Source organism: Mustela erminea, chromosome 8 (assembly GCF_009829155.1).
Source record: "Mustela erminea isolate mMusErm1 chromosome 8, mMusErm1.Pri, whole genome shotgun sequence".
NCBI lineage: Eukaryota > Metazoa > Chordata > Mammalia > Carnivora > Mustelidae > Mustela > Mustela erminea.
In genome coordinates this window covers 73,553,791-73,577,662 of record NC_045621.1, presented here as the reverse complement: position 1 = coordinate 73,577,662, position 23,872 = coordinate 73,553,791, and the positions used below count along the sequence as shown (strand labels likewise).

Sequence of the window (23,872 nt, the reverse complement as noted above, 5' to 3'; positions counted from 1 at the left end):
AGCCACCATCCTTTGTTCAGAAACCCGAGGCCATGGACGTGTTAACCGGAGCCAATGTCACTTTCACAAGCATTGTAAAAGGAACACCTCCTTTCAGTGTCAGCTGGTTCAAGGGTAGCAGCGAACTCATCCCGGGGGACAGGTGTAACATATCTCTGGAGGATTCCGTGGCAGAGCTGGAGTTGTTTGATGTAGAGACAACGCAAAGTGGAGAATATACCTGCATAGTCAGTAATGAGGCTGGCAGAGTTTCTTGCACGACACATCTCCACGTAAAAGGTTTGTTTGACGGCTAGTCCGCATTTTTACACCCGATGTACATGAAGGAACAGCTGTGTTTCTGTCCGAATGTATGTGTTTGATATCGTATTTTCCCATTTGCTTATGACAGCTGCAGCCAAATTTGTGAAGAGACTCAATGACTACAGCATAGAGAAAGGGAAACCCTTGATTCTAGAGGGCACGTACACTGGAACGCCTCCTATTTCAGTCACATGGAAGAAAAACGGCATAAATATAATGCCTTCTCAGAGGTGTAATATCACCACAACTGAAAAATCTGCAATCCTGGAAATTCCAAGTAGTGCCATAGAGGATGCCGGACAGTACAACTGCTACATTGAAAATGCTTCTGGAAGAGATTCCTGTTCGGCACAAATACTAATACTAGGTTTGTTGCGACCCCGCCTTCATTGCGCCCTATATAAAGACTCATTCTGACATGTCTCTTTGTGACAAATTCTCTCTCTCTTGCCTGCAGAACCACCGTATTTTGTCAAGCAGCTGGAGCCTGTTAAGGTGACCGTTGGAGATTCTGCCTCTTTACAATGTCAGATTGCTGGGACCCCTGAAATTGGGGTGTCTTGGTACAAAGGCGATACGAAATTAAGACCGACTACCACCTGCAAAATGCATTTTAGGAACAATGTTGCTACACTGGTTTTCAACCAGGTTGATGGTAATGACAGTGGAGAGTATATCTGCAGAGCTGAAAACAGCGTGGGAGAGGTTTCTTCATCAACGTTCCTCACGGTTCAAGGTGATTGGAATGTTTTAAAAGTGAATGAATTTGTGTTTCTTTTGAACCATATTTAAAATATCTGGCGAAGCCCTCGTTTTAGGAAAAGCTTGCCCAAGGCAAAAATGTTCTGCTTAAGAAATTCCATCTATAGTTAGTGGCTCATCCTCTTCTGAGACTGGGAGAGATAAGAGGACTACATCTTCAGTTGAAAGGATCATGCAGTCACTTGTCTCTATCATTAAATCTTTCAGAAAAATGATAACCATATTTTTAAAATTGCACTTCATAAGTGTCCCATTAAAATTGCCACAGGGCGGTCTTTTTTAAAAATGTAGAAGAATCTGCTATGTGCCTGGAGACCTACCCCAAGCCTCTCCGTTGCTCTTTGAGCTTACATAATTTTGTCCCTAGTGTGCATTAGGGTGACAGCAGAGGGAAAATTTTGCCCCAGAAGTTTATGTTTTTCTTTGTGTCCACGTTAATTCAAGAGCTGTTAGCACCTCCTGATATTTTTTTAAGGATTTTATTTATTTATTTGACACAGAGAGAGAGACAGAGAGGGAACACAAGCAGGGGGAGTGGGAGAGGGAGAAGCAGGCTTCCTGGTAAGCAGGGAACCTGATGCAGGCCTCGATCCCAGAGACCAGGGATCACGGACTTGAGCTGAAGGTAGATGCTTAGTCAGACTGAGCTACCCAGGTACCCCAGTACCTCCTGATATTTTTATAGACATCCTTTTGTCTATATAGCAATCACTGCAGGAAGGATATTTGGCAAATTAAGAATACATATTCAGAAGTACTCATTATTTTGATTCTGCTCCTACAGAGCAAAAACTGCCACCATCGTTTTCCCGGCAATTGCGAGATGTTCAAGAAACGGTTGGATTGCCAGTTGTGTTTGAATGTACCATCCATGGATCAGAACCTATCTCGGTGTCTTGGTTTAAAGATGGCAAGCCGTTGAAAGATGGCCCGAATGTACAAACGTCGTTTTTGGATAACGTGGCCACTCTCAACATCTTTAAAACAGACCGGAGCCTCGCGGGCCAGTATTCTTGCACAGCCACGAATCCCATCGGGTCTGCTTCCTCCAGTGCCAGACTCCTCCTCACAGGTTTGTGGCCGCTTCAGCTTCTTTCTGTCTTGGTAGTTAAAATTTCTATCATCAAAATGAAGGAGAAAATGCCACTGTTTCTGTAAAGTGGGATGGCTGCAGAGCCTGAAACCGTGTCTTTCTGCTCTGTTTTTAGAGGGGAAGAACCCGCCCTTCTTTGACATCCCTGTCACCCCTGTGGATGCCGTGGTTGGGGACAGTGCTGACTTCGAGTGCCATGTTACTGGAACACAACCAATAAAGGTCACCTGGGCCAAAGATAGCAGAGAGATACGAAGTGGCGGAAACTACCAGATCAGTTACCTGGAAAACACAGCCCACCTAACAATTCTGAGAGTAGACAAGGGAGACTCTGGGCAATATACCTGCTATGCTGTGAATGAAGTGGGAAAGGACTCGTGCATGGCTCAACTTAACATAAAAGGTATCTTTTGTTTTGCATAATTGTTTCCTGTTCTTTTCCAAGGGTGCAGTTTCTATCAGGACAGCGAAATTTAGGACAGTTTTCCACAAATGACATAAAAATGATGAAGAAGAAGTAAGTTTCTCTAGAGAACAAGTGATCTTTTTAAATCCATATTTTTTAATGTATTGTAAGCATTTTATTAACATTGCATAGAATATAAAGTTCTATGCTTACTATATAGAGCAAAAAATAAAGTATTAATTATAGCTTATATTATACAAATATACATATATATACACACACACGTGTATATACATACACACACGTATATTTCTGACATATCAGATGTATCTTTCCACTACCCCCCTCTCATTCTACCTCAATAACCAATGGATACCTACTTTGTTCCATGAAAACTTAAATCTATATTTTTCTAAAATTGTAGATATCCTACATGACCCTAAGACCACCCTCCTCTTTTTCTTTTTTTTTACAGCTATGTGGTTCTGTAAATGGTCATAAGTTATTTTTATCATTTATCCCATAAATCACAGGACAGTTTAGAATAAGCTTGTGGAAGGAAGCAGAGATGTTTAGAAATGGACACTGATTCACTGCATCTAGTCAGTTAGCATTAACTTCTAATGTAAAGTAGGACTTAATTTTCCTGAAGAGCCTTCTGTCAATAACCTGCTTCCATTTCAAATGGCTTCCATTTCAAATACCGTTGCCATTTCTTGCAGAGCGGCTCATCCCACCAAGTTTCACTAAAAAACTCTCAGAGACTGTTGAAGAAACGGAAGGGAATTCTTTCAGACTCGAGGGCCGTGTTGCCGGTTCCCAGCCTATAACAGTTGCATGGTACAAGAATAATATAGAGATACACCCAACGGCTAACTGTGAGATCACATTCAAGAACAACACCCTCCTGCTGCACGTCAAGAAGGCGGGCATGGGCGATGCTGGTTTGTACACATGCAAAGTGTCAAATGATGCGGGCTCTGCTCTGTGCACATCTTCCATTGTCATCAAAGGTGAGTCATCATCGTGGTCCCCAGCCTCCGCCAGTGTTCTTCTTATTGCCTGTTAGCTAACTAGGCCTGTGCATTTCTTCTGATTTGTGCATTTCTTCTTTAATTCTGTTGGCCAGATAAGTTCTAGAAGATACACAGTTGACTCTTAAACAACATGGAGTCTAGGATCACCAACAAATCCCCGTGTAAATTTTGACTCTGCCAAGACTTTTCTAATAGCGTCCTGTTGACAGGAGGCCTTACCAATAACATAAACAGTTGATTATATATTCTTACAATACAGTGAACTGGAGAAAAGAATACATTCGTATCAAAGGGGGAACCACACCATTCCAACCCATGTTGTTTAAGGGATGACTGTAAATATACGGGATGTCACTGGCTGGCCATAATTCCACATATATTTATTTGAAATACATACTATTTATAATTACGTGCCCAGCAAAGGAGGTGTTCTGTAATAAATGGACTAAAATCTTAGCATGTGAATCATATCCCAAAATTCTCTCAGGTGGTTAGCAGTCTAAGTCTACTTGGAAATTCATGCCTCAGTAATATATGAATTTTTATGAAGCATGTGTATTTTGAAAATTTCTTAAAATTTCGTCATGGAAAAACACATTAGCTTTGCACTTGCAAGTTATATCACATTCTGAAACACTCTCTTTTCTATTTCTAAAGGATTATTTTTGACATATCCTACCCAAAGCTTGTAGCCTGTAAATGAATGTTAATCCCAGACAAAAGAGTAGAATTTGTTCAAAGGAAAAAAAAAAAAAAGATGAGAGGAAAGATGCTTTCTATTATGGAGGATGTATTTACATATACAGTCCTAACTTGAGGGAAAGAAATAGACTATCTTTTAAGGAGATCCCTTTTTCTGGTCCTCTGATCATAAAATGGCTTCATCCAGATGATTATGGTGCAGATTCATCAAAATCACTTGATAAGCCAACTTTCTTAGAGCAGCTTGGAGTTTGATACCAGCTCTGATGTGATATAGTTAGCCATTTCAGGGCACAGGCATAGGTAATAGGTTAATGCCACTAATGGGCTTGTGTCTTTGAGTTGTCTTAACTTAAAACATACTCATTTTATGGAATTTAAGTTCATTTAGTTTTAAAATATATGTAATGAAACACAAAAATATATCCTTAATGGTGGTTTATATTCATGATTTATGTCCCTGGTGGTTTTGCCATTGAGTAGATGAGTACTTTCTATCACATTCTGAGGCTATTTCTTCATAGAATTTTTTTTTAAGAATAGGTATTGCAAGTTTTAATCATTATAGTCATGACTGTTGCCTTATGTTTATAACTAGTTCTCAGTATCATTGAATAAAGCCATTACATAATATTGAGTTGTACACGCCCTTCCTACCATGTTACCTGTATATTCCTCATTGGTTTTCAGTTGAACACTGAGCTTCAACTGCTATATCCCTTGGGCAAAGATGAGATTTTAAATGCTACTGTAGCTGCATTTCATAGCTAAAGAGGAAAACCAGGGAAAATCACATATTACGATGTGGGTTCACAGATTACTCAAATGTTGGCTTTCTTTCCCAGAGTGTGGCAAGAACTGCTGCTCTAGATGAGCAGAATTCCCCAGGAGGCCCTTTGTTTTTAGGGCATAGCAAATATAGCAAATATACATAGCAAATATACAGCTATATGCATGTTCAGGGGAATTAGCAGTGTGCTGTACAGCACCTAAGTTTATGGGAACTGCCAGTTGCCATGTTTGCAGTGTTTAGTCAGGACATGGAGCTTGCACGATCTTTGGTCAACATGGCATCTGCTCTTTGCTTGTTTTTCAACCTTTATCTTCCTTAAAAACTCCAACAAATGCAACTACTGCCTTCAGAGAGGAATCAGTCTTGATTCGGTTACTGATTCAGCTCATTACCCGTTAGAGACAAAACTGGTTTCTTTTCTGGAATTTCGAAACTTTTTGCCTTTAAGTTCCTTTTAAGCAAAGCTATCTTTGTAATTCCAGAACCAAAGAAGCCACCTGTGTTTGATCAGCACCTTACTCCAGTAACAGTAAGCGAAGGAGAATTTGTGCAGCTCAGCTGCCATGTGCGGGGATCGGAACCCATCAGGATCCAGTGGCTGAAGGCTGGAAGGGAAGTAAAGCCCTCAGACAGATGCAGCTTCAGCTTTGCTAATGGGACTGCCGTGCTGGAACTGAAGGATGTGGTGAAAGCAGATTCGGGAGATTATGTGTGCAAAGCTTCGAATGTGGCTGGAAGCGACACTTCAAAAGCCAAAGTGACCATTAAAGGTACAGATACCTCAAAATTAGCATTCCAGTTAAGCCAATGACCACTCCTATTGATTAGTGTATTACAACTTAAGTAAGAATAGAATTCATTTTTCAGAAATATCAATTAATATTCATTTGCAATTTATAGCCTCCTTGTTATAACTGAAGTATTAGATAATTGAGTGGGAATAATTTTGATACACATTGTCTGACATTACCCACAGTTCACCATCCTATTTCTCATACCTCTTCCCACCATATCCAAGAAGGTATAATTAAGGTCCAAAGATGATCTGTGATAATGTGACATGAGGGAATCTAACGTCATAGTCCTGGAGGAAATCGATCGAATAAAGCCAAGCCTAGAAATATGAAATTGGACACTGCTCTTACGATTGTAGTTCAGCTAGAGCACCTGGGTGGCTCAGTGGGTTAAGCCTCTGACTTTGGCTCACGGCATGATCTCAGGGTCCTGGGATGGAGTCCCGCACTGGGCTCTCTGATCAGCATGGAGCCTGCTTCCCCTCACTCTCTGCCTGCCTCTCTGCCTAGATCTCTGTCTGTCAAATAAATAAATAAAATCTTTTAAAAAATTATAGAAAAAAAACTATTGTAGTTCAACCTGCATGCGAAAGCTACAAGTAGTTATAAATGCCTATTAAACTGCTTTATCTTCCATAATCCACTCTCATACGTAGTGAGTCCTGGAGTGAATGATATCTTTGACACTGCCAAATGCCTAAAGCTCATTTTACAAAGGAATTATTTATTCCACTTTTAAGGTAACTGTGATAATAAAACATGTAAATGTTTTTCAGACAAACCAGCTGCAGTCCCAGCAGCTAAGAAAGCGGCCGTAGACGGGAAACTCTTCTTCGTGTCAGAACCTCAGAGTATCAGAGTGGTAGAAAGTAAGTATTTCGTGAGCGGTACATTACCTTCACTGACTTTGTATGGTTTTACCACTGATTTAATTTTGGAAGAGCTGATTTGGGGAAATCAAGGTTTTTTATTCATTTGCTTTCATTCTTCCTTAGAAACCACCGCAACATTTATCGCAAAAGTTGGAGGTGATCCAATCCCAAATGTTAAATGGACAAAAGGGAAATGGAGACAACTGAACCAGGGGGGTCGCATTCTTATCCATCAGAAAGGCGACGAAGCAAAGTTGGAGATTAGAGACACCACAAAGACCGATTCTGGATTGTATCGGTGTGTCGCATTTAATAAACACGGTGAAATTGAAAGTAACGTTAACCTACAGGTGGATGAAAGGAAGAAACAGGAGAAGATTGAAGGAGATCTCAGAGCAATGCTGAAAAAGTAAGTTCAATTAAAACACAATGAATACTGTTATGCTGAAAATAAATTAAAAAAAAAGCTTATATGCCATAAAGAAAACATGAAATAAAAACATTATGAAATATCAAATAAGTAAATAAAATCTTAAAAAAAAAAAAAAACCACACACACACACGGTCATTTTCCAGTCACAAAGAGATCTTTTAAGAGGCATGGACCATCCCTTCCAAGATTCTGATGATAAATGAACATAAGCACACAGACATTCTCACAGAAACGTATAAGCAAACACCCAGTATTTGGTCATAGGTTAGCAGATTCTGAATGATCATGAGGAAGTTTTGAGAATGAAGTGAGTTTTTATTAAAATTTTAGGCAAAGGAATTGGCCTACAGAGAAATCTATATCTGTCTCAATATGAAATTTTTGTTTGTACATAGTATTTCTCATGTTCTGAATTCTTTCCTAGATCAACACTTGAAACATTTCCATAATTACCAATACTTTCAACACAAATTATGTTTCAATATAGTCGGTTTTTAATCAACATTTTCCTTCCACACATCTTTCCCATGACACATGATATTTACCCTTATTAATGCTTTTCCAGTGCTGTTGCTTTTCCTTTTAATTATTTCATTTGGTTGTAAAATTTACAAACATTCCAAATTCTTTCTTAAATTCTTCAATTAAATTTCTGTGCTTTTTTAGAATGGTCTAATCTTTACCTCATCACCAAACCCACTTTTTTTTTTATTGTTAATGCAGTAAAACTAATATTTCTTAAACAAAGGATATAGCACTATGCCTTTGTGAGAGGGTGAAAAAAAGCCTTATTGATATTTATAATCTTTAAATGATGATAGGCAATTCAAAATAAATAGAAAACAGGTGATTCATGTTTATTTCTGATTTCATTCAGGACTCCAGTCTTAAAGAAAGGATCTGGAGAAGAAGAGGAAATCGATATCATGGAACTTCTCAAAAATGTTGATCCTAAAGAATATGAAAAATATGCCCGCATGTATGGAATCACTGACTTCCGAGGTCTTCTTCAAGCATTTGAACTGCTAAAGCAAAGTCAGGAAGAAGAGACACATAGATTGGTATGATCTTTTGTAAATAACGTCATCTTAAAAATTAACTTTTGAAACATCTAATAGGTAGCCTTTGAATTTCTAGAACCCTACAGCTGTGTGAGATCATTTAATATAACCCAAGCAGCATCAATAATGGAAGCTGAACATAATCATGCATCCTCCAATTCAGTTTTTTCCCCATATGTAATACTTTCTATGCTTTTCCTCCTCAGGAAATTGAGGAAATAGAGAAGTCAGAGAAGGATGAAAAGGAATTTGAGGAACTTGTATCATTTATTCAGCAAAGGTTGTCACAGACAGAGGTAAAGTGAATCATGAAGATAATACAGTGAACAGTCTGTTATTGGGAATTAGAAGGGAAGGAGTGACTAATGTGTGTTAATTCTTTACTCTCGTAGCCTGTCACTCTGATCAAGGACATTGAGAATCAGACAGTTTTGAAAGATGATGATGCTGTGTTTGAAATTGACATTAAGATTAATTATCCAGAAATCAAGCTTTCATGGTACAAAGGGACTGAAAAACTGGAGCCCAGTGATAAATTTGAAATAAGTATTGATGGTGATCGACATACACTCAGAGTCAAAAACTGTCAACTTAAAGATCAGGGCAATTATAGGCTGGTGTGTGGTCCACACATTGCTAGTGCTAAACTAACTGTAATCGGTAAGTAGAAAGCTTTTTATTTAAAAAAAAAAAAAGCAATGTGTGAGATTCATTTACTGTTGAGCACATCTGCATGTATATTAAACAAAATGTTTTCTGTGTCATACCTGCAGAGCCTGCCTGGGAACGGCATCTTCAGGATGTTACTTTGAAAGAAGGCCAGACTTGCACCATGACATGCCAGTTTTCCGTGCCAAACGTAAAATCTGAATGGTTCAGAAATGGCAGAATTCTTAAGCCCCAGGCTAGACATAAGACAGAAGTGGAGCACAAAGTCCATAAGCTGACCATCGCTGATGTTCGAGCAGAAGACCAGGGACAGTACACCTGCAAATATGAAGACCTTGAAACTTCAGCAGAGCTCAGAATCGAAGGTGGGTGAATGGCCGCAGCTGGGGTTATTCGTGCAAAAGTCAATGGCAAATGTGGTGCAGGACCCCTCCCGCGGCTGCCCTGCCATTACACGTATTCCAAAGTGCCCGTGTGTTTTCTTTTCCCAGCACACCCTCCCAGGATTCACTCACATCTCAAGATGCACACTAAATCAAGAGACGTGTTCACACAAGTGCTGGATCTTTTACATGTTTTTTTTTTCTTTCACCGAAGGCAGACTTCAGTCCAAACAAAGACATGACTAACAGTTACTTGAATTCCATAATTCTGCTAAATTCAATCATTCCTTTTAATTTCAATAAATTGCATAATTCTCACCCCTATGATTCTCATTGTAAGATAGAGATCTTGGAAATGACTAGATTTTATAGCATTGCTAAAAGATCTTGGCTATATCTAATAGATCTAAAAAAATCTTTTTTGTCTATAGAAATTAATTTGTGTGAGATTAACTTGTCTGAAGCTTATTAGATAAAATTAACAATGTCATATGTGATTAGCAGCTCTTTTTCAAAGTAATTATTTAATGCAAGGCTTATATTCCAACCTTCTAAATCTCTGAAATAAAGGGAAATCTCAGGATATAAGAGCAATAATATTTATTTTCTAATCCTTTGATCTTTGAATCTACTTGTCTGAAACTTATTAGATAAAATTAACAATGTCATATGTGATTAGCAGCCCTTTTTCAAAATAATTATTTCATGCGAGGATTATATTCCAGCCTTCTAAATCTCTGAGATAAAGGGAAATCTCAGGATTTAGGAGCAATAATATTTATTTTCTAATCCTTTGATCATATGCACTGTTTGAAGACTCCCTTGGACTGTAGTGAGCAACATTTTAGCTGTAATGATGTTTCAACATAGTGGTGGGTGCCCATTTATAGTTGTTAAAATATAATTAGGTGACTTATTTACACAAACATTTCAACTTCTCAGGTTTGCTTTACATGGATATCAACGCCTGGTTTTATTTTAAAGGTCAGAAAATTTTAGTAGGTTTCTATGTGAAGGATCCAGTTGAAATGACTTCTCATTTTTTAAATTATTGCATTCTTATATGATCCTTCAAAAAAAAGAAAAGACTCACCAGAGTATTTTTGATGTCTGAGATGTTCTTGATACAGCTAGACACTGAATTCCAGACTTCTAAAATCTTGCAAAAAGATCCTCTACTGCAGCCCATTCCCCTACTAAATACCCTTGCCATTCATTCCCAGTGTGAGGGGCGGGGTGAGCCCTTCGTACATGGCCACAGGTGCTTACAAAGCAAGTTTCAGAACTCTCAAAAGTGAACCGTCTGAAATTGAGAAGTTCAGATTTCCTCTTGAGTTTAAAGTTTCACAAGGAAAGTTATGGCATACTAGATAATAAACAATTCTAGGTCCTGAATCGGAAAATTCTCTAACAGAGGAAAGAATTTCAGAGGTGAATAAGTTACAGAGGAAAATGAAGTTTATGTTCCCTTTATTTTGAAGCCCCAATTTCACTAACATTTTTAAAGTTTAATTTGACTCTTGGGTCTTAAGCCCTTTTGACTCTTGCTTTTGTGCAAATGCTTTAAGGATGCTCGTGGATTTCTTACTCTTTGCTATGTTGGTCCTGAAGAAATACACTTAAGTATGGGGATAATTTTTTGTTACTGATGCAAAACAGAGCCCTTTCTTTTTTTCTATGTTTTCAGCCTATGTTATTTTTCCAGCTGGTTACACAGGTGGAGGCTTTGGATACCTGAGGGGAAAGCACAGTGGAAAAATTTCCTTCCTGTACAATCTCACTTTGACTCTCCTTTATACTTGAACAGCTGAACCAATTCAGTTTACGAAGCGCATACAGAACATTGTGGTGAGCGAGCATCAGTCTGCCACCTTCGAATGCGAAGTGTCCTTTGATGACGCCATCGTAACGTGGTACAAAGGACCAACAGAACTGACTGAGAGCCAGAAGTACAACTTCAGGAATGATGGTCGGTGCCATTATATGACCATCCACAATGTGACCCCAGATGATGAAGGTAATTTAGTGGACAGCATCCCTGTGAATATATAATTTAAATCTTGTCTGTTTTATATATTTCTACCCTAACTTACACTCTGTAATTCTATATAGAATACTTTTTTTAGGAAAGAGAATGATAAATAAATCCATACTGTATTTAAATAAAGAAGTGTTATTTATAGATGTATCAGGAAATAAAAGTTTGATGATTCTTCTTAGGTGTCTATTCAGTAATTGCTCGACTGGAACCGAGAGGTGAAGCAAGAAGCACAGCAGAGCTGTACTTAACAACTAAAGGTCAGAGAACACCTCCATTTAAGCCACTGCAATCCCTGAAATAGTCCTGCCTGGACGACTCTAAATGCAAAAATGTCATTTTTTTTCTTTTGCAGAAATTAAGCTTGAGATGAAGCCTCCTGGTAAGTTTAAAAAAAAAAAACGAAAAATCAACCCTTGCTCAAATATATTCAGCAGATTTTTGTAAATGGTGGAAGCCAAACTGAAATGTCTAAAAATATTCTTTAGGTTTTTCAGTAAGATCTTATTCAGTAAAATGATTTTCGGGAAATAATATAACTGTTAGGCTTTGTGAGCTTGGGAAATGAGAGATAAGAAGGTCTCATCCAGCTGATATCTAGGATCATGCCAAAATTTTGTGGCCATAGAACAGAACCAGTTTTCACAGGGAATAAACATGCCTATGTGGTTGTATGCAAAAGAATCCTAATATCTCTGTGTCTGTGTATTAGATTCTGCTGTTGGAAATGCCTGACAAGCACATCTTAGTTGACTAATAAATATGTGTGGTCTCAGTGCCTCCATTCTTACCACCAATTGTTCCTTTTCAGATATTCCTGACTCCAGAGTTCCAATTCCAACCATGCCTATCAGAGCAGTACCTCCAGAAGGTAAGACCCAGCACAACACCTGGGCTTGCAGCAACAATGTTCTGTACCACTAGGAAATTAGTGAGGCCAAACCATAGTAGAGAGCCAGAACACATCCTTGTGTGTCATAGTCTTCATTGTGTAATTAAAAATCAAAGCAAGAGAATAGTAACAATTAAGGTATATGCTGTTTTTATTTGTGCTGATTGATGAATTGGTACTATAACACCTATGATTACTGAAAGAAACTCATAAGACTTTTCATTATACTTCACACAAAATAAGAAACCAAACCATGATGATGACATTTCTTTTCCTCAGAAATCCCTCCTATGGTTGTTCCTCCTATTCCTCTGTTGCTACCATCACCTGAAGAAAAGAAGCCACCAGCAAAACGCATTGAAGGTATTTTATGCTATCTACCTAAATGTCAAAATATATATAAACAACTATTGCAGACCAGAACATGCTGTCTAATGCAACATGTTGGCCCTCTTGTGGCCAGCAGGTTAAATTGCCTTTCAAAATTATTTGCTCTAATGAAATGTGTGAGACAGGTGATTAAAACACTGAAAATCATCAGACAAACCAAATGCAATGCTTAATATTAAAATATTTCATCTTGATGTAATCACTGAAACACTAATGGTGAATTTTTTTTCATGTTTCATATTTTATATTTTAGCTATATGTAACTACATATTTAACAATAAAATAATAGAATTAATTTCTAGTGAAGCTTCTGGAAATAAACCATACTAGTTTATAGTCATGTTGCAAGTTATAGTATCCTTTTTCCTCAATTACAAGGTTAACACCTTTTTAAAATTCGCTATTTTGTTACAAAAATGTGATTTAGGGTTTCTTTGATATATTTGATTTTTTTTCTTATCTAAGGAATGAGTTCACTAATAAGCAGCTCTTGAGCATGTCAAGCAACTTCCCTTTTCAAATATTTCAATAGACAGATTATACTATTTGTTCCCCAAGCTCTCAACTAAATCAATCAACAGACTGCCTGGGACTTTCTAGAGTTCTGGGTAGTTAAGAATTGCTGTCAGAATTCTCCTTGCTTCAGGAGGAAATTCTGCATGTCAAAGCCAGATTTTTCCATAGTCAGATTTTTCTGTAGTGGCTTCCAGGGTTCGGCATACTAGTACCCCAATATCTGCTACCTCTGTTATCAAGAGCTTGAGCTGGTGTTCAGCCAGCCTCGGAGAAAATTCAGTGGGGAAAAATAAACAAACCAACCTTCCAGTATTGTGACTAACACATCTCAATAACAAATAAAATCATTTTTATAATTTATATGAAGACTTAAATATATTTCATCTACTCTTATTTTTTTCTTTTTTTATCTACTTTTAATAGCAGAGAGGAACAAGAATCAAAAATCATAAATTTCTACTTATATTTTTGTCAGGAGTAACAATTTACCTTAATGAATGATTTAGTCTTTGAGCACTACTGGCAACAGGGCTAAGTTTGACTACCCACTGGGGAACTTGGGAAATGAAATCATATTTTAAAAATTAAAAACAGTGTTATTTATTCATGAATATTAAGAGCCATAACTCAAGTTATAAGTAGGGGCTATGATCAAGGTATAATGTCAGCAACAACAAAGAAGATTTCCACAATATCATAGATTTTAACTTTACTAATTTTTTAATTTTACTAATTCACTTGCTATTCTTCATCCTGATAAATTTAAAGTGTTCTTATCTAAGCGAAACAAGGTGAAGACATGTACCTTTTCTATTTATGGTATCACTTCGGTTCACGTTCTTTGTGTTTTGAAAATGTAGGCAGGCATAAAATCAGTGAAGATGTAGAATCACCCCACATGTTCTGTCTCCATCCAAAAACCATGTTCTGCATTCTAGCGCAAGACCTTTCTGATACAGGTATCTTACAGTTAGGTGGCAAGAGTGTCACTACCATCAAAACATATGAAAAAATAAAGTATTTCAATAAAACTTCTTTGTTTCCTGAAAGCATTTTACTTGCTTATGTCTGATATCTTATTTTTTAGTGACCAAAAAAGCTGTGAAGAAAGATACCAAAAAAATTGTTGTGAAGCCCAAAGAAGAACCTACAGGTATTATCATTAATTAATGAAAATTGAGTCTTACAGCTTTTCTCCAGGTTAACAGTTTTAAACCCCAAATAGTGGAGGGTGGAGGAAGGTAAGAGTTTGAATCACCAAAGTGGAGGCTCTGCCTTCACTCACTCTCACTGTCTTCTAGAACTCAGCCCTTGCTTTCTCTTTGTCAACTTTCTACTCTTCCCTTTTTTTTTTTTTTCCTCCCCATCCTCCTGTGCCTATGTCTGCCCATGGCACACTGTGGTAACACCAGAGTGTTCTTGTTATCTCTGGAGGGCACTGCCTGCCTGTCCCACAGCTGCTCTTGATCCGGTCCTACCGATAGACAGCCAAGGACCAGTGCTCATTTCCAGTAGCTGCTCCAACCCAACTCCAAACCCTTCCTGGCTCACCTGAGCTGTCAGTCCCTGCAGAAAAACAAAATGCTTTGTGAAGGAAGATTAGTTCAATTACTTCCTTTTTTTTTTTAAGATTTTATTTATTTATTTGACAGAGAGATCACAAGTAGGCAGAGAGAGGTGGGGGAGCAGGCTCCCCACTGAGCAGAGAGCCCAGGGCAGGGCTCGATCTCAGGACCCTGACATCGTGACCTGAGCCAAAGGCAGAAGCTTAACCTACTGAGCCACGCAGGCGCCCCCCCCCCCTTTTAAACTATATCCTGGAAGAGGGTTTTGTTTTTTATTTTTTAAGATGTTATTTATTTATTTATTTATTTATTTGGCAGAGAGAGAGAGCACAAGCAGGGGAGCAGGAGGGGGAGAAGCAGGCTCCCCACTGAGCAGGGAGCCAAATGTAGGACTCAATCCCAGGTCCCTGGGATCATGACCCAAGCCAAAGGCAGTCACTTAATCACTTGAGCCACCCAAGTGCTCCTGGAAGGGTTTTAAGAGGAAGATTAGATCACTAAATTTAAGCAAATAGTTTCAAATGCTTAACTAAGATCAGATCCTTCCTGAAAGGAGGAGGACCCAGGAGCACAAGACACCACTCCCAGAAACTCTATGGCAGAAGAGAGCATCATAAAGCATGGGTATTTCCTCAGCTTTACAGTTAACCATTAAAAAAATCAAACATTATTTGTTAGCATTAGACTTACTACTGAATAGTCTTGTAATGTTTCATGTTGATTGAAAATGTTTTACATCAACCTAAGCTAGAATCAAAGTTCAGCTTTTCACCATTGTAAATATGGCATTCCATTGCAATGCTGCTGAGATAAATTTGGAAATTACAAAGGCATTTTGTATGTTAGCAGTAGTCACAGATTGTACAAATGACTGACAAAGGTGCACGGGATTAGTAAACATTAAATCATGCATTATCTAAAAATAAACATTCTATTTTTTAAAATCCCAGAGGTTGACAAGAAACCCCCGCCTCCTACTGCCTTGATTCCAGCAAAAGGTAAATGAAAAGATATTGTTAAATGTTTTCTGTTATCTCTGAGATATGCATCACTGCTTTGTATTCTTATTTTCAAATGGAAGGCTTCTAGCTGATTGTAAAGTTAAGGCATCTCCTCTGCCATATTAGAATTAGCACGAGAAATGACTATGTCCTATCGCTCTAGTCCCTGGAAAGGAAATGCAGGCAGATGATTATGCAGCCTCAGTGCTGTGGACACAGAGAAAGCACTGGGTGAGGGGCGGAAAGGGAGGCATCGTCCACTTGCTTCAGTTGCAGCTAACATAGGTGCTAAGGATCATGTAAACAATGTTAGCATTGATTTTTTTAAAAAGTTGTTATTATAAAAACAACAAATTGATTTGGTTACACAATTTTGAGTATTTTTTTTTAAACTGATAATAGAGTCATATTCAACTAGCGCTGGGTGTGGTGAAAAAATAATGATACTGTTATGCTGAAAATAAATAAATGAAAAAAAAGTGTAGCTTTAAAATTAGAAATGTTTCTGAAAGAGAAATTGGAAACTTAAATAGAGGTTAACATTACATGTAAATTCCATTAAATGATCAAATGTTAAAAAATCCTGTGAGACCCCAGGAGCTTTCTAAACTGGAGTTCCCATAGAACAATGGAAGATGTGTCCACTGGATAGTTACTGAATACCATTGTGTTCACACTGGAAAAATCCCCAAATGAAGATTGAGTGCCTCTCTGCACTCTTTATTGTGTTCCATAGCCAACAAAAAAGTAAACGGAACCAGTAGACAGAAGATGTAATAAGTTATCGACATCAGACTGGGATCTGAGATACTGATACTGTTTGACAACATAGACTTTGGTTTCTGAAGTAACAGTATGAATGTAATTAGTATGCTAATATTGTCTATTTATTTGTTTGTTTATTTCAGCTCCTGAAATTATTGACGTATCCTCCAAGGCTGAAGAAGTAAAAATAACGACCATAACCCGAAAGAAAGAGGTTCACAAAGAACAAGAGGCTGTGTATGAAAAGAAGCGTGCTGTCTACGAGGAGAAGAAACTTTTCATCGAATCTCTGGAAGAACCTTACGACGAACTTGAAGTGGAGCCGTACACAGAGCCATATGAAGAACCTTACTATGAAGAACCAGACGAAGACTATGAGGAGACCAAGGTAGAAGCAAGGAGGGAAGTTCATGAGGAATGGGAAGAAGACTTCGAGGAAGGCCAGGAATACTACGAAAGGGAAGAAGGTTATGATGAAGGGGAGGAAGACTGGGAGGAAACTTACCAAGAGAGAGAAGTGATCCAAGTGCAAAAGGAGGTTTATGAAGGTGTGTATCAACCGGGGTCACTTCTTTCCTCTTTTCCTCAGTGTGTGATATTTTCAGGGCTATGAACCTGAGCTGCAATAGACAGGAAAACAGTGAAATGACCATTTCGATCTTTCAAGGTTAGACATTTTTAGAAACTTACTCTTGGCATTTCTTCAGTCACTTTCAGGCTTTGACATTGTTAAGTCGAATCATGTTGCCATATCACAAAAACCCGAGGGTTGTCGTCTAATGCAGGAGTTCAGGGCTTACTTCCTCACCCCTCTGCATCTCTGCTCGATCCTGCTTCGAAATCCAGCGCCAGGGATCATATTAGCCATAAAGATCCCAAACGCAATACTTTCCGCAAATATATATTATTTCCTATGCAGTTCATACAGTCAGCTAGAACTTACTTAAGCATCCTGTTTTATTCCTCTGTTTTTGCTAAAGAATCACACGAGAGAAAAATTCCAGCCAAAGTGCCTGAAAAGAAAGCCCCGCCTCCAAAAGGTATGTAATTGGGATTCTTGAACTAGATCAGAGCATCCACATCATTATCATGGCTTGTTTGGCAAAGATGTATAAGTCACCAGTCCAATCCAATAGGCACAACTTCTTCTCTAAGCTTTATTGCCTCAATGAATTTTCTTCCTAAGAATATCTAATGTACTTAATGCAAAAATTAAAAGGATGATAAAAAGATGGTTATGATACATATTTTTTTATTTCAAAATATTTCAAGTACAGAAATGTGTACTTAAATTTCAGAGTACCAGACTCATTTCTTTCTTAAAAATTATATATGTATATATATATATGTATATATGCATGTAGACATATATATTTCTATATAAACATACGTAGATACATAGATACATAGGGACAAAGAGAGAGTTTCAATAGAAATTCTAAAAGTACTGCAATTTCTTTAAAATGCTTGCAGTTGTAAAGAAGCCAGTAGTTGAAAAAATTGAAAAGACTTCTCGAAGAATGGAGGAACAGAAAGTTCAAGTCACCAAAGGTATTATGATTTAAAACATTTCTAATACCATGTACACACGTCATCTGTTTACTGATGTATATTCCCATGTTAGTTATTTATGTAATCATCTAAACTAAGATATTTTTAAATTTTGTGCAAAACAATATTCTTCACAATACAAATATATTTGTACATATTTTTTAAGTACCCGAAGTTTCAAAGAAGATTGTTCCTCAAAAACCTCGGATTCCAGTGCAGGAAGAAGTTATTGAAGTGAAAGGTATACATCTTTGTCTTTCCAGCTACAAGTTTTAAACATTTTCATTTATGTCTATATGTGTACATATTTAAACAGTTCACAAATCTGAAACTACCAAAATACATCCTTCTACAGTATATATCTTATGTTGAGTTGTACATATGTATAATTTAAGGAAATAATAACATTCCCCTTGTTTCTGATTCTGCTTTAGAATTACATTTTTTTAATTAAAGGAAGATTTTGTTTAATAAATAGTCTTCTAACTTTACTATGCAAGGCATTCCATTGCATATAATATTCCCTATCCTCTTGTTTACATGAGTAAACCCTAGTGGATTTGGAAAAGGACCACATTACGTGTGAAGAAGTTGTGTCTATTTGATTCCCATTTAATAATCTTTGATAAAGCTGCATGGGTCATTTGTCCCTATATATGAGAACATGGTTTGTATTCTTGTCAATACTAAATTTATTTCTGAGGCTACTCATATTAACCCACTCATTCTGTGTCTAAAGACTTACATGTAATGTTTGTTACATGTAATGTACAAATTTACACATATGTATTTGATCAGGTACCTTGTCCTAGAAAAAGAAATACTAAATGTGAAATACTCTCTTTAAAGTACCAGCTGTGCATACAAAGAAGATGGTTATTTCAGAAGAAAAGATGTTCTTTGCTTCTCACACAGAGGAGGAGATGTCAGTCACAGGTATAAGGCACATTTGAATTTGGGGGCTCAAATGGAAGGGCTTTAGATGAATTTTGATCCCCCTTTTTCAGACCCAATTTGCGATTATGTAGGTGTTTCTGTCTCCTTGTAGCTCTCTGTCGTCTTTTCATTGCACACTTGTCTCTGTTTTAGTTTGTATTTCAATATGCTTTGTGAACTATAATTGCCACCCTTAATATGGCATACCAGTAATTCAGATGTACATTTTTTAAAGTCCCTGAGGTACAGAAGAAAACTGTTACTGAAGAGAAAATTCATGTTGCTGTTTCCAAAAAGATTGAGCCTCCACCTAAAGGTATCAGTGATTCCTTCTAAATTTAAAATCTTTTAAAGGTTCCATCGTAAGCCTCTGGGTATGTTAATGCTACGGAATGGCCTTGGTCACACAGTCAGCAGACCTACAGCCACTAGGTATAGTGGACATTCTGAGGAAGGCGGGATGACAATGATTGGAGGCTCTGGCCCCTGCTCCAGGGACCTTACAATCTGGTGACCACCTACTTGGGAGTAGAAATTTGATATCCTGGAGCTAGTTTGTTCCAGCTCACCAGAGCTGATGGTTGAATTTATAGAAATTTTGCTACCGAGTGTTCACCACCTCCACGATTCAAAGTTAAGCTCTGTAAACTCAGAATTAAACAAATTATATTGAAATCTATGCTAAGCTGTTTTGACGGCTTACTTCCACTTGTACAGCGTGTTGTTATTCTCTCTGTTGTTCACATCGACTGGGGCAAGGCGGTCAAAGTGCTAGATTGCGGTGGGCTGCCATGCGTCCTTCCCACCTCCGCAACCCTGATGTCTCCCTTGTTAGCCGGGGTGGGAGTATTTATACCGCCCCAGAAAGTGAAAACTGGCAGTTGCTACGAATGAGAGCTCATCCTACCCCACATGCCCCATCCAAACTGTTAAACATTTAGGATACCAAAAATATTTAAGATAATGTAATGCAATGTTAGAATGCACTTGCTTTATAAATGTGAAGTTTCTAAAACTGGCACCTCAGGCACTGGCGCCTCTGAGGAAGGGCAACAACTCCTAGCTGTTCCTGGCCAAGTGAAGGCTCCTGCAGTTAAAGGTCAATAACAACCACAACTTTTTCTAATTAGTCTTTCCTCTGCTTCCCTTGCCTCTTGCTTCTAACGTGGAGTTTTCTTGCATTCACCTGGCATAAAATTATCTTTATTTTAATTCTGTCCTGCCTTATTGTAAAACCACACAATTTCTCAAAAATGGCATTTTTTTTAAAGTCCCCGAGCCACCTAAGAAACGAGTCCCAGAAGAAGAAGTTGCTGTTCCCATTCCTAAAAAGGTGGAGCCTCCACCAGCCAAAGGTAGAATAATATTTTTGAAAAAAAAGTTGTTGGTGTCTGTCTTTTTGTATCTTTTTCTGTGGGATCTGTGTATGAACGAAATAGCATCTGTAAATGATTTGTGGTGTTTTCTCTGTATGTTGATCTCATTAGCTTTGGTACTGTGTTGTACAAGTACCAAAGCTAATGATGTACAAGTACAAGACCGTAATAACTGAGTGTTTGTTTCATGAAATGTATGTAGTGTCTCTGTGGTATCAATTTATTTTGCATACACGTCTGCCACAAGTAGAGCATGTTTAATGACTTTCTAAATTCTTACGCTCTTACTGAGGATTGATGCTTTAGTGTAATCTTAATGTCTCAGAAGGACACTAGAACTCTCAACATTGTTTCCACAATGTTATCTTTAAAGTTCCTGAAGTTCCCAAGAAACCTGTGCCTGAGGAGAAAAAACCTGTTCCTGTACCCAAAAAGGAACCTGCCGCTCCCCCAAAAGGTACACCAGAACTGATCAGGGGGCAGCCCTTTGCCTCAGATGCCAGTGTTCTGCTTTATATGGTCTTCATAGTGTACTATGCTATCTTACTGTTCTGTCTTTTAGATGCCCCTGGTGTTTTCATTTGTTGGTTACTTTCCAAGGTTTTACTCTTGACATACATTATTTATGACACTGAGCAATTTCAAAGACACCACCAGAAAGTGTTCTTAAAAGAAGCAACTATGTCAAAATGCTATATTAAATTTTTACTATCTTTCCTCTGATAGAGAAAGAAGAAATCTTTGTGAAACTCATTTTCTACAGGCATCTTTCTAGAAAGACTCTTTTACCCCTCATCTTTGAGATTTTTCTTAATAAAAAACACCTCCGTGAGTTATGATGAGTTACAGAGTCACAACTGGAAAGTGTCTGACAGAACTGAATGTTAATGAGATAAAGATGTATATAATGCTTCTGGTAACTCCACTCTTCTGAAAAGTCAAGAGCAGCAAGTCTAGACTAGTTGGAAACATTGATTTTTGACATTTACTTTGACCATGTTTCCTGACATTAACTGAATGTCAATATTTACCATAAGTGTTGCAGTTCTCTGATTAACTAGTCAGGGGACCTTTCATATGCATATGTTTGGATTCAGTGTGCTAATTCCTTTATTTTGGTTTTTGAATTTGGTTTGTTCTTTTTTGTGGGGAGGGGTTTGGTGATGTTAGAGACACTATTTTATGGATGTGGCGAGGCTACAAACTGCATACATCTGGTCTGATACAGAGAGATTCAGTAAGAATTCAGTATCATCCGATTTAGAAAAACCAGGCTTACTGAAATCACACATTTTAAATAGTGTTCCCATTGTGCCTGACTTCCCATTTTCCATTTTCTTCCCAAAACAAATCTGTTTCTCTCTTTCTCAAATTCTTGACTTTCAGAATTCTGGGTCTTACTTTAAAAAAAATGATTCCTGATTATCTAGTCATCAAAATATGATTTCTGATTATCTAGTCATTAAAATATGGTTATGTGAAAATAATGGAACATAATGGTATCATATAGATTAAAAGGTCATATTATTAAAACCAGTACTAATACCAAAGCCCTTGATCACTGCTGAGGGAGATACAGAGGCATGTCTCACCTACCAGTAAAAATAAATATGCATAGTAAAAAATATATATGTATAAACACCCATGTATAAATAATAAATGCAGACGCAAATGTATATGTCTGTATAATTACATTAGAGTATTACAAATGCAAGCATAGAAGTGAAGGAGTTCACAAAAACTATCTTATTTAAAATGGAAACAATTATTGCCAGCAATGCATGCTTTTAAAATGCATCTGTCAGTTTAAAAATTCCACATCATTAACACTTAGAATGGAGAAACTAAGTAATTGTAAACCTTTTGAGGTCAGAGATCCTGTTGAAAACTATGGAGTCTCTTAGAGAAAAACATATATGTGTATACTCACAAAATGTCATATACAGAACTCCCCAAAAGTCACTGACACATGGCTATCAGATTGAGAAGCCTACTCTATCATGAGTGTTTCCTGAGTTGCAAATAAACTATAGTTGCACCAAAACCAAACAAAATCAGAAGAGAAATGGAACAAAATGGTATCCTATAGATACAAATATTCTAACTATGTCTTAGTCTAAGATAGTCCTAGATAAATTAAATCCATTTTTATTATGGATTCCGTTTCTTGATAAAAAGCCTAACAAGACTTTGCTACATTCTATATCTACAATCTATATCGTTTGTGTAGTCACTGACTAATTTATCAAAAGCATACCAATATATAACAAATGAATTTTATACATATATTTTTGTTTATATGACTCATTTTTAATTTCCTAAATGTCTCTATAACATTACTCGTGACATTTATTACATTGTGACCTTTTTAACATCATAGTTTAATTTTCTGCATTATTTTGTCAATGCATAGAAACCCTATGGCATTAATGAACTACTAAAGATTGGTGTATGTGCCTACATCCATTCATAAAAGTGGTATATGTTGAACTAATGTTCTGTTTTAAAAACTTTAAGTTCCAGAAGTGCCAAAGAAACCTGTTCCTGAAGAAAAGATACCTGTTCCTGTTGCAAAGAAAAAGGAAGCACCACCAGCTAAAGGTATAGTGCCTTGCTTGCTAAAGAACCCTATTTTTATATCTTGAGTACAAAACATTTTTGTGTTTAACTATCTGTTGAGTTAGTTTAATTGAAAACGAGTGTTTTATGGCGTGAGTAATAATTCAATAGAAGTGTCTATCCACCTGCCTGCTTTCTTAAAAAATAGCTGTAAATTAGCTACTTTGGAAAATACAGTCATTTCTAAAAATTAATGTCTTTTCAAGTTCCTGAAGTACAGAAGAGGGTTGTCACAGAAGAAAAAATAACGATTGTTACTCAAAGAGAGGAATCTCCACCACCAGCAGGTACTTAATTCCATCTTCATAAATAACCTTGTCTTTCCTTCAAGCTTCTTTAATTGCATGCCTTCTTTAATGGGCATGCCAATTCTGTGTTGCTCTTTTATTTTGCCTTTCTGAGAATCTTAAAATCAAATGCTATCTTTAAGTGCCAGAAATACCAAAGAAGAAAGTTCCTGAAGAAAGAAGACCTGTTCCTCAAAAAGAGGAAGAAGCGCCACCATCAAAAGGTATTGTCTCTTTCCAAGAACCATCTTTATATGATATCATGTAAGAAGGCAAATGGTGGTTTTGTTGGCTTTGTGATATGAATACATTGTGGGTGCATATCTGTGTTTGGGGTTGGGCTTCAGTAAGATAACTCTGAAGTTCTAAAAGTCCATGTTTCTAAATGCCAGTTCTACGAAAGAAACCTGTCCCTGAAGAGAAAGTTTCTGTACCAGTTCCTGTCGCTAAGAAAGCTCCTCCTCCCCGAGGTAGGATTTGTCTCAGACCTCTGACAAAAATCTTGTTGCCTGTGAATTCTTGTTCTATCCATTGTCTTCTTGTGTGACCCTCCATCTCTCTTCTGATAGGATATGTGCGTGTGTGTGTGTGTGTGTGTGTGTGTGTATCCTCGTGATGTTTGTTGCGT

General features: G+C 37.4%; 1 protein-coding gene across 1 annotated transcript in view; it reads left to right on the top strand.

Annotated features, from left to right (window-relative positions):
* The window catches only part of TTN (titin), a 274,226-nt gene that overhangs the window by 94,630 nt on the left and 155,724 nt on the right, over positions 1-23,872 (top strand). Inside the window, exons 92-123 of the mRNA XM_032356075.1 lie at positions 1-279; positions 392-670; positions 761-1,039; positions 1,850-2,137; positions 2,274-2,561; positions 3,287-3,577; positions 5,579-5,866; positions 6,667-6,759; positions 6,886-7,171; positions 8,073-8,256; positions 8,463-8,552; positions 8,649-8,916; positions 9,030-9,290; positions 11,116-11,325; positions 11,529-11,606; positions 11,702-11,728; positions 12,158-12,217; positions 12,518-12,601; positions 14,232-14,297; positions 15,660-15,707; positions 16,619-17,023; positions 17,456-17,515; positions 17,949-18,026; positions 18,193-18,267; positions 18,876-18,962; positions 19,198-19,278; positions 20,234-20,317; positions 20,712-20,795; positions 22,856-22,939; positions 23,164-23,244; positions 23,388-23,468; positions 23,637-23,714. Coding sequence (XP_032211966.1) covers positions 1-279; positions 392-670; positions 761-1,039; positions 1,850-2,137; positions 2,274-2,561; positions 3,287-3,577; positions 5,579-5,866; positions 6,667-6,759; positions 6,886-7,171; positions 8,073-8,256; positions 8,463-8,552; positions 8,649-8,916; positions 9,030-9,290; positions 11,116-11,325; positions 11,529-11,606; positions 11,702-11,728; positions 12,158-12,217; positions 12,518-12,601; positions 14,232-14,297; positions 15,660-15,707; positions 16,619-17,023; positions 17,456-17,515; positions 17,949-18,026; positions 18,193-18,267; positions 18,876-18,962; positions 19,198-19,278; positions 20,234-20,317; positions 20,712-20,795; positions 22,856-22,939; positions 23,164-23,244; positions 23,388-23,468; positions 23,637-23,714 — 5,025 coding nt within the window. The remainder of the gene's footprint in view (positions 280-391; positions 671-760; positions 1,040-1,849; positions 2,138-2,273; positions 2,562-3,286; positions 3,578-5,578; positions 5,867-6,666; positions 6,760-6,885; positions 7,172-8,072; positions 8,257-8,462; positions 8,553-8,648; positions 8,917-9,029; positions 9,291-11,115; positions 11,326-11,528; positions 11,607-11,701; positions 11,729-12,157; positions 12,218-12,517; positions 12,602-14,231; positions 14,298-15,659; positions 15,708-16,618; positions 17,024-17,455; positions 17,516-17,948; positions 18,027-18,192; positions 18,268-18,875; positions 18,963-19,197; positions 19,279-20,233; positions 20,318-20,711; positions 20,796-22,855; positions 22,940-23,163; positions 23,245-23,387; positions 23,469-23,636; positions 23,715-23,872) is intronic.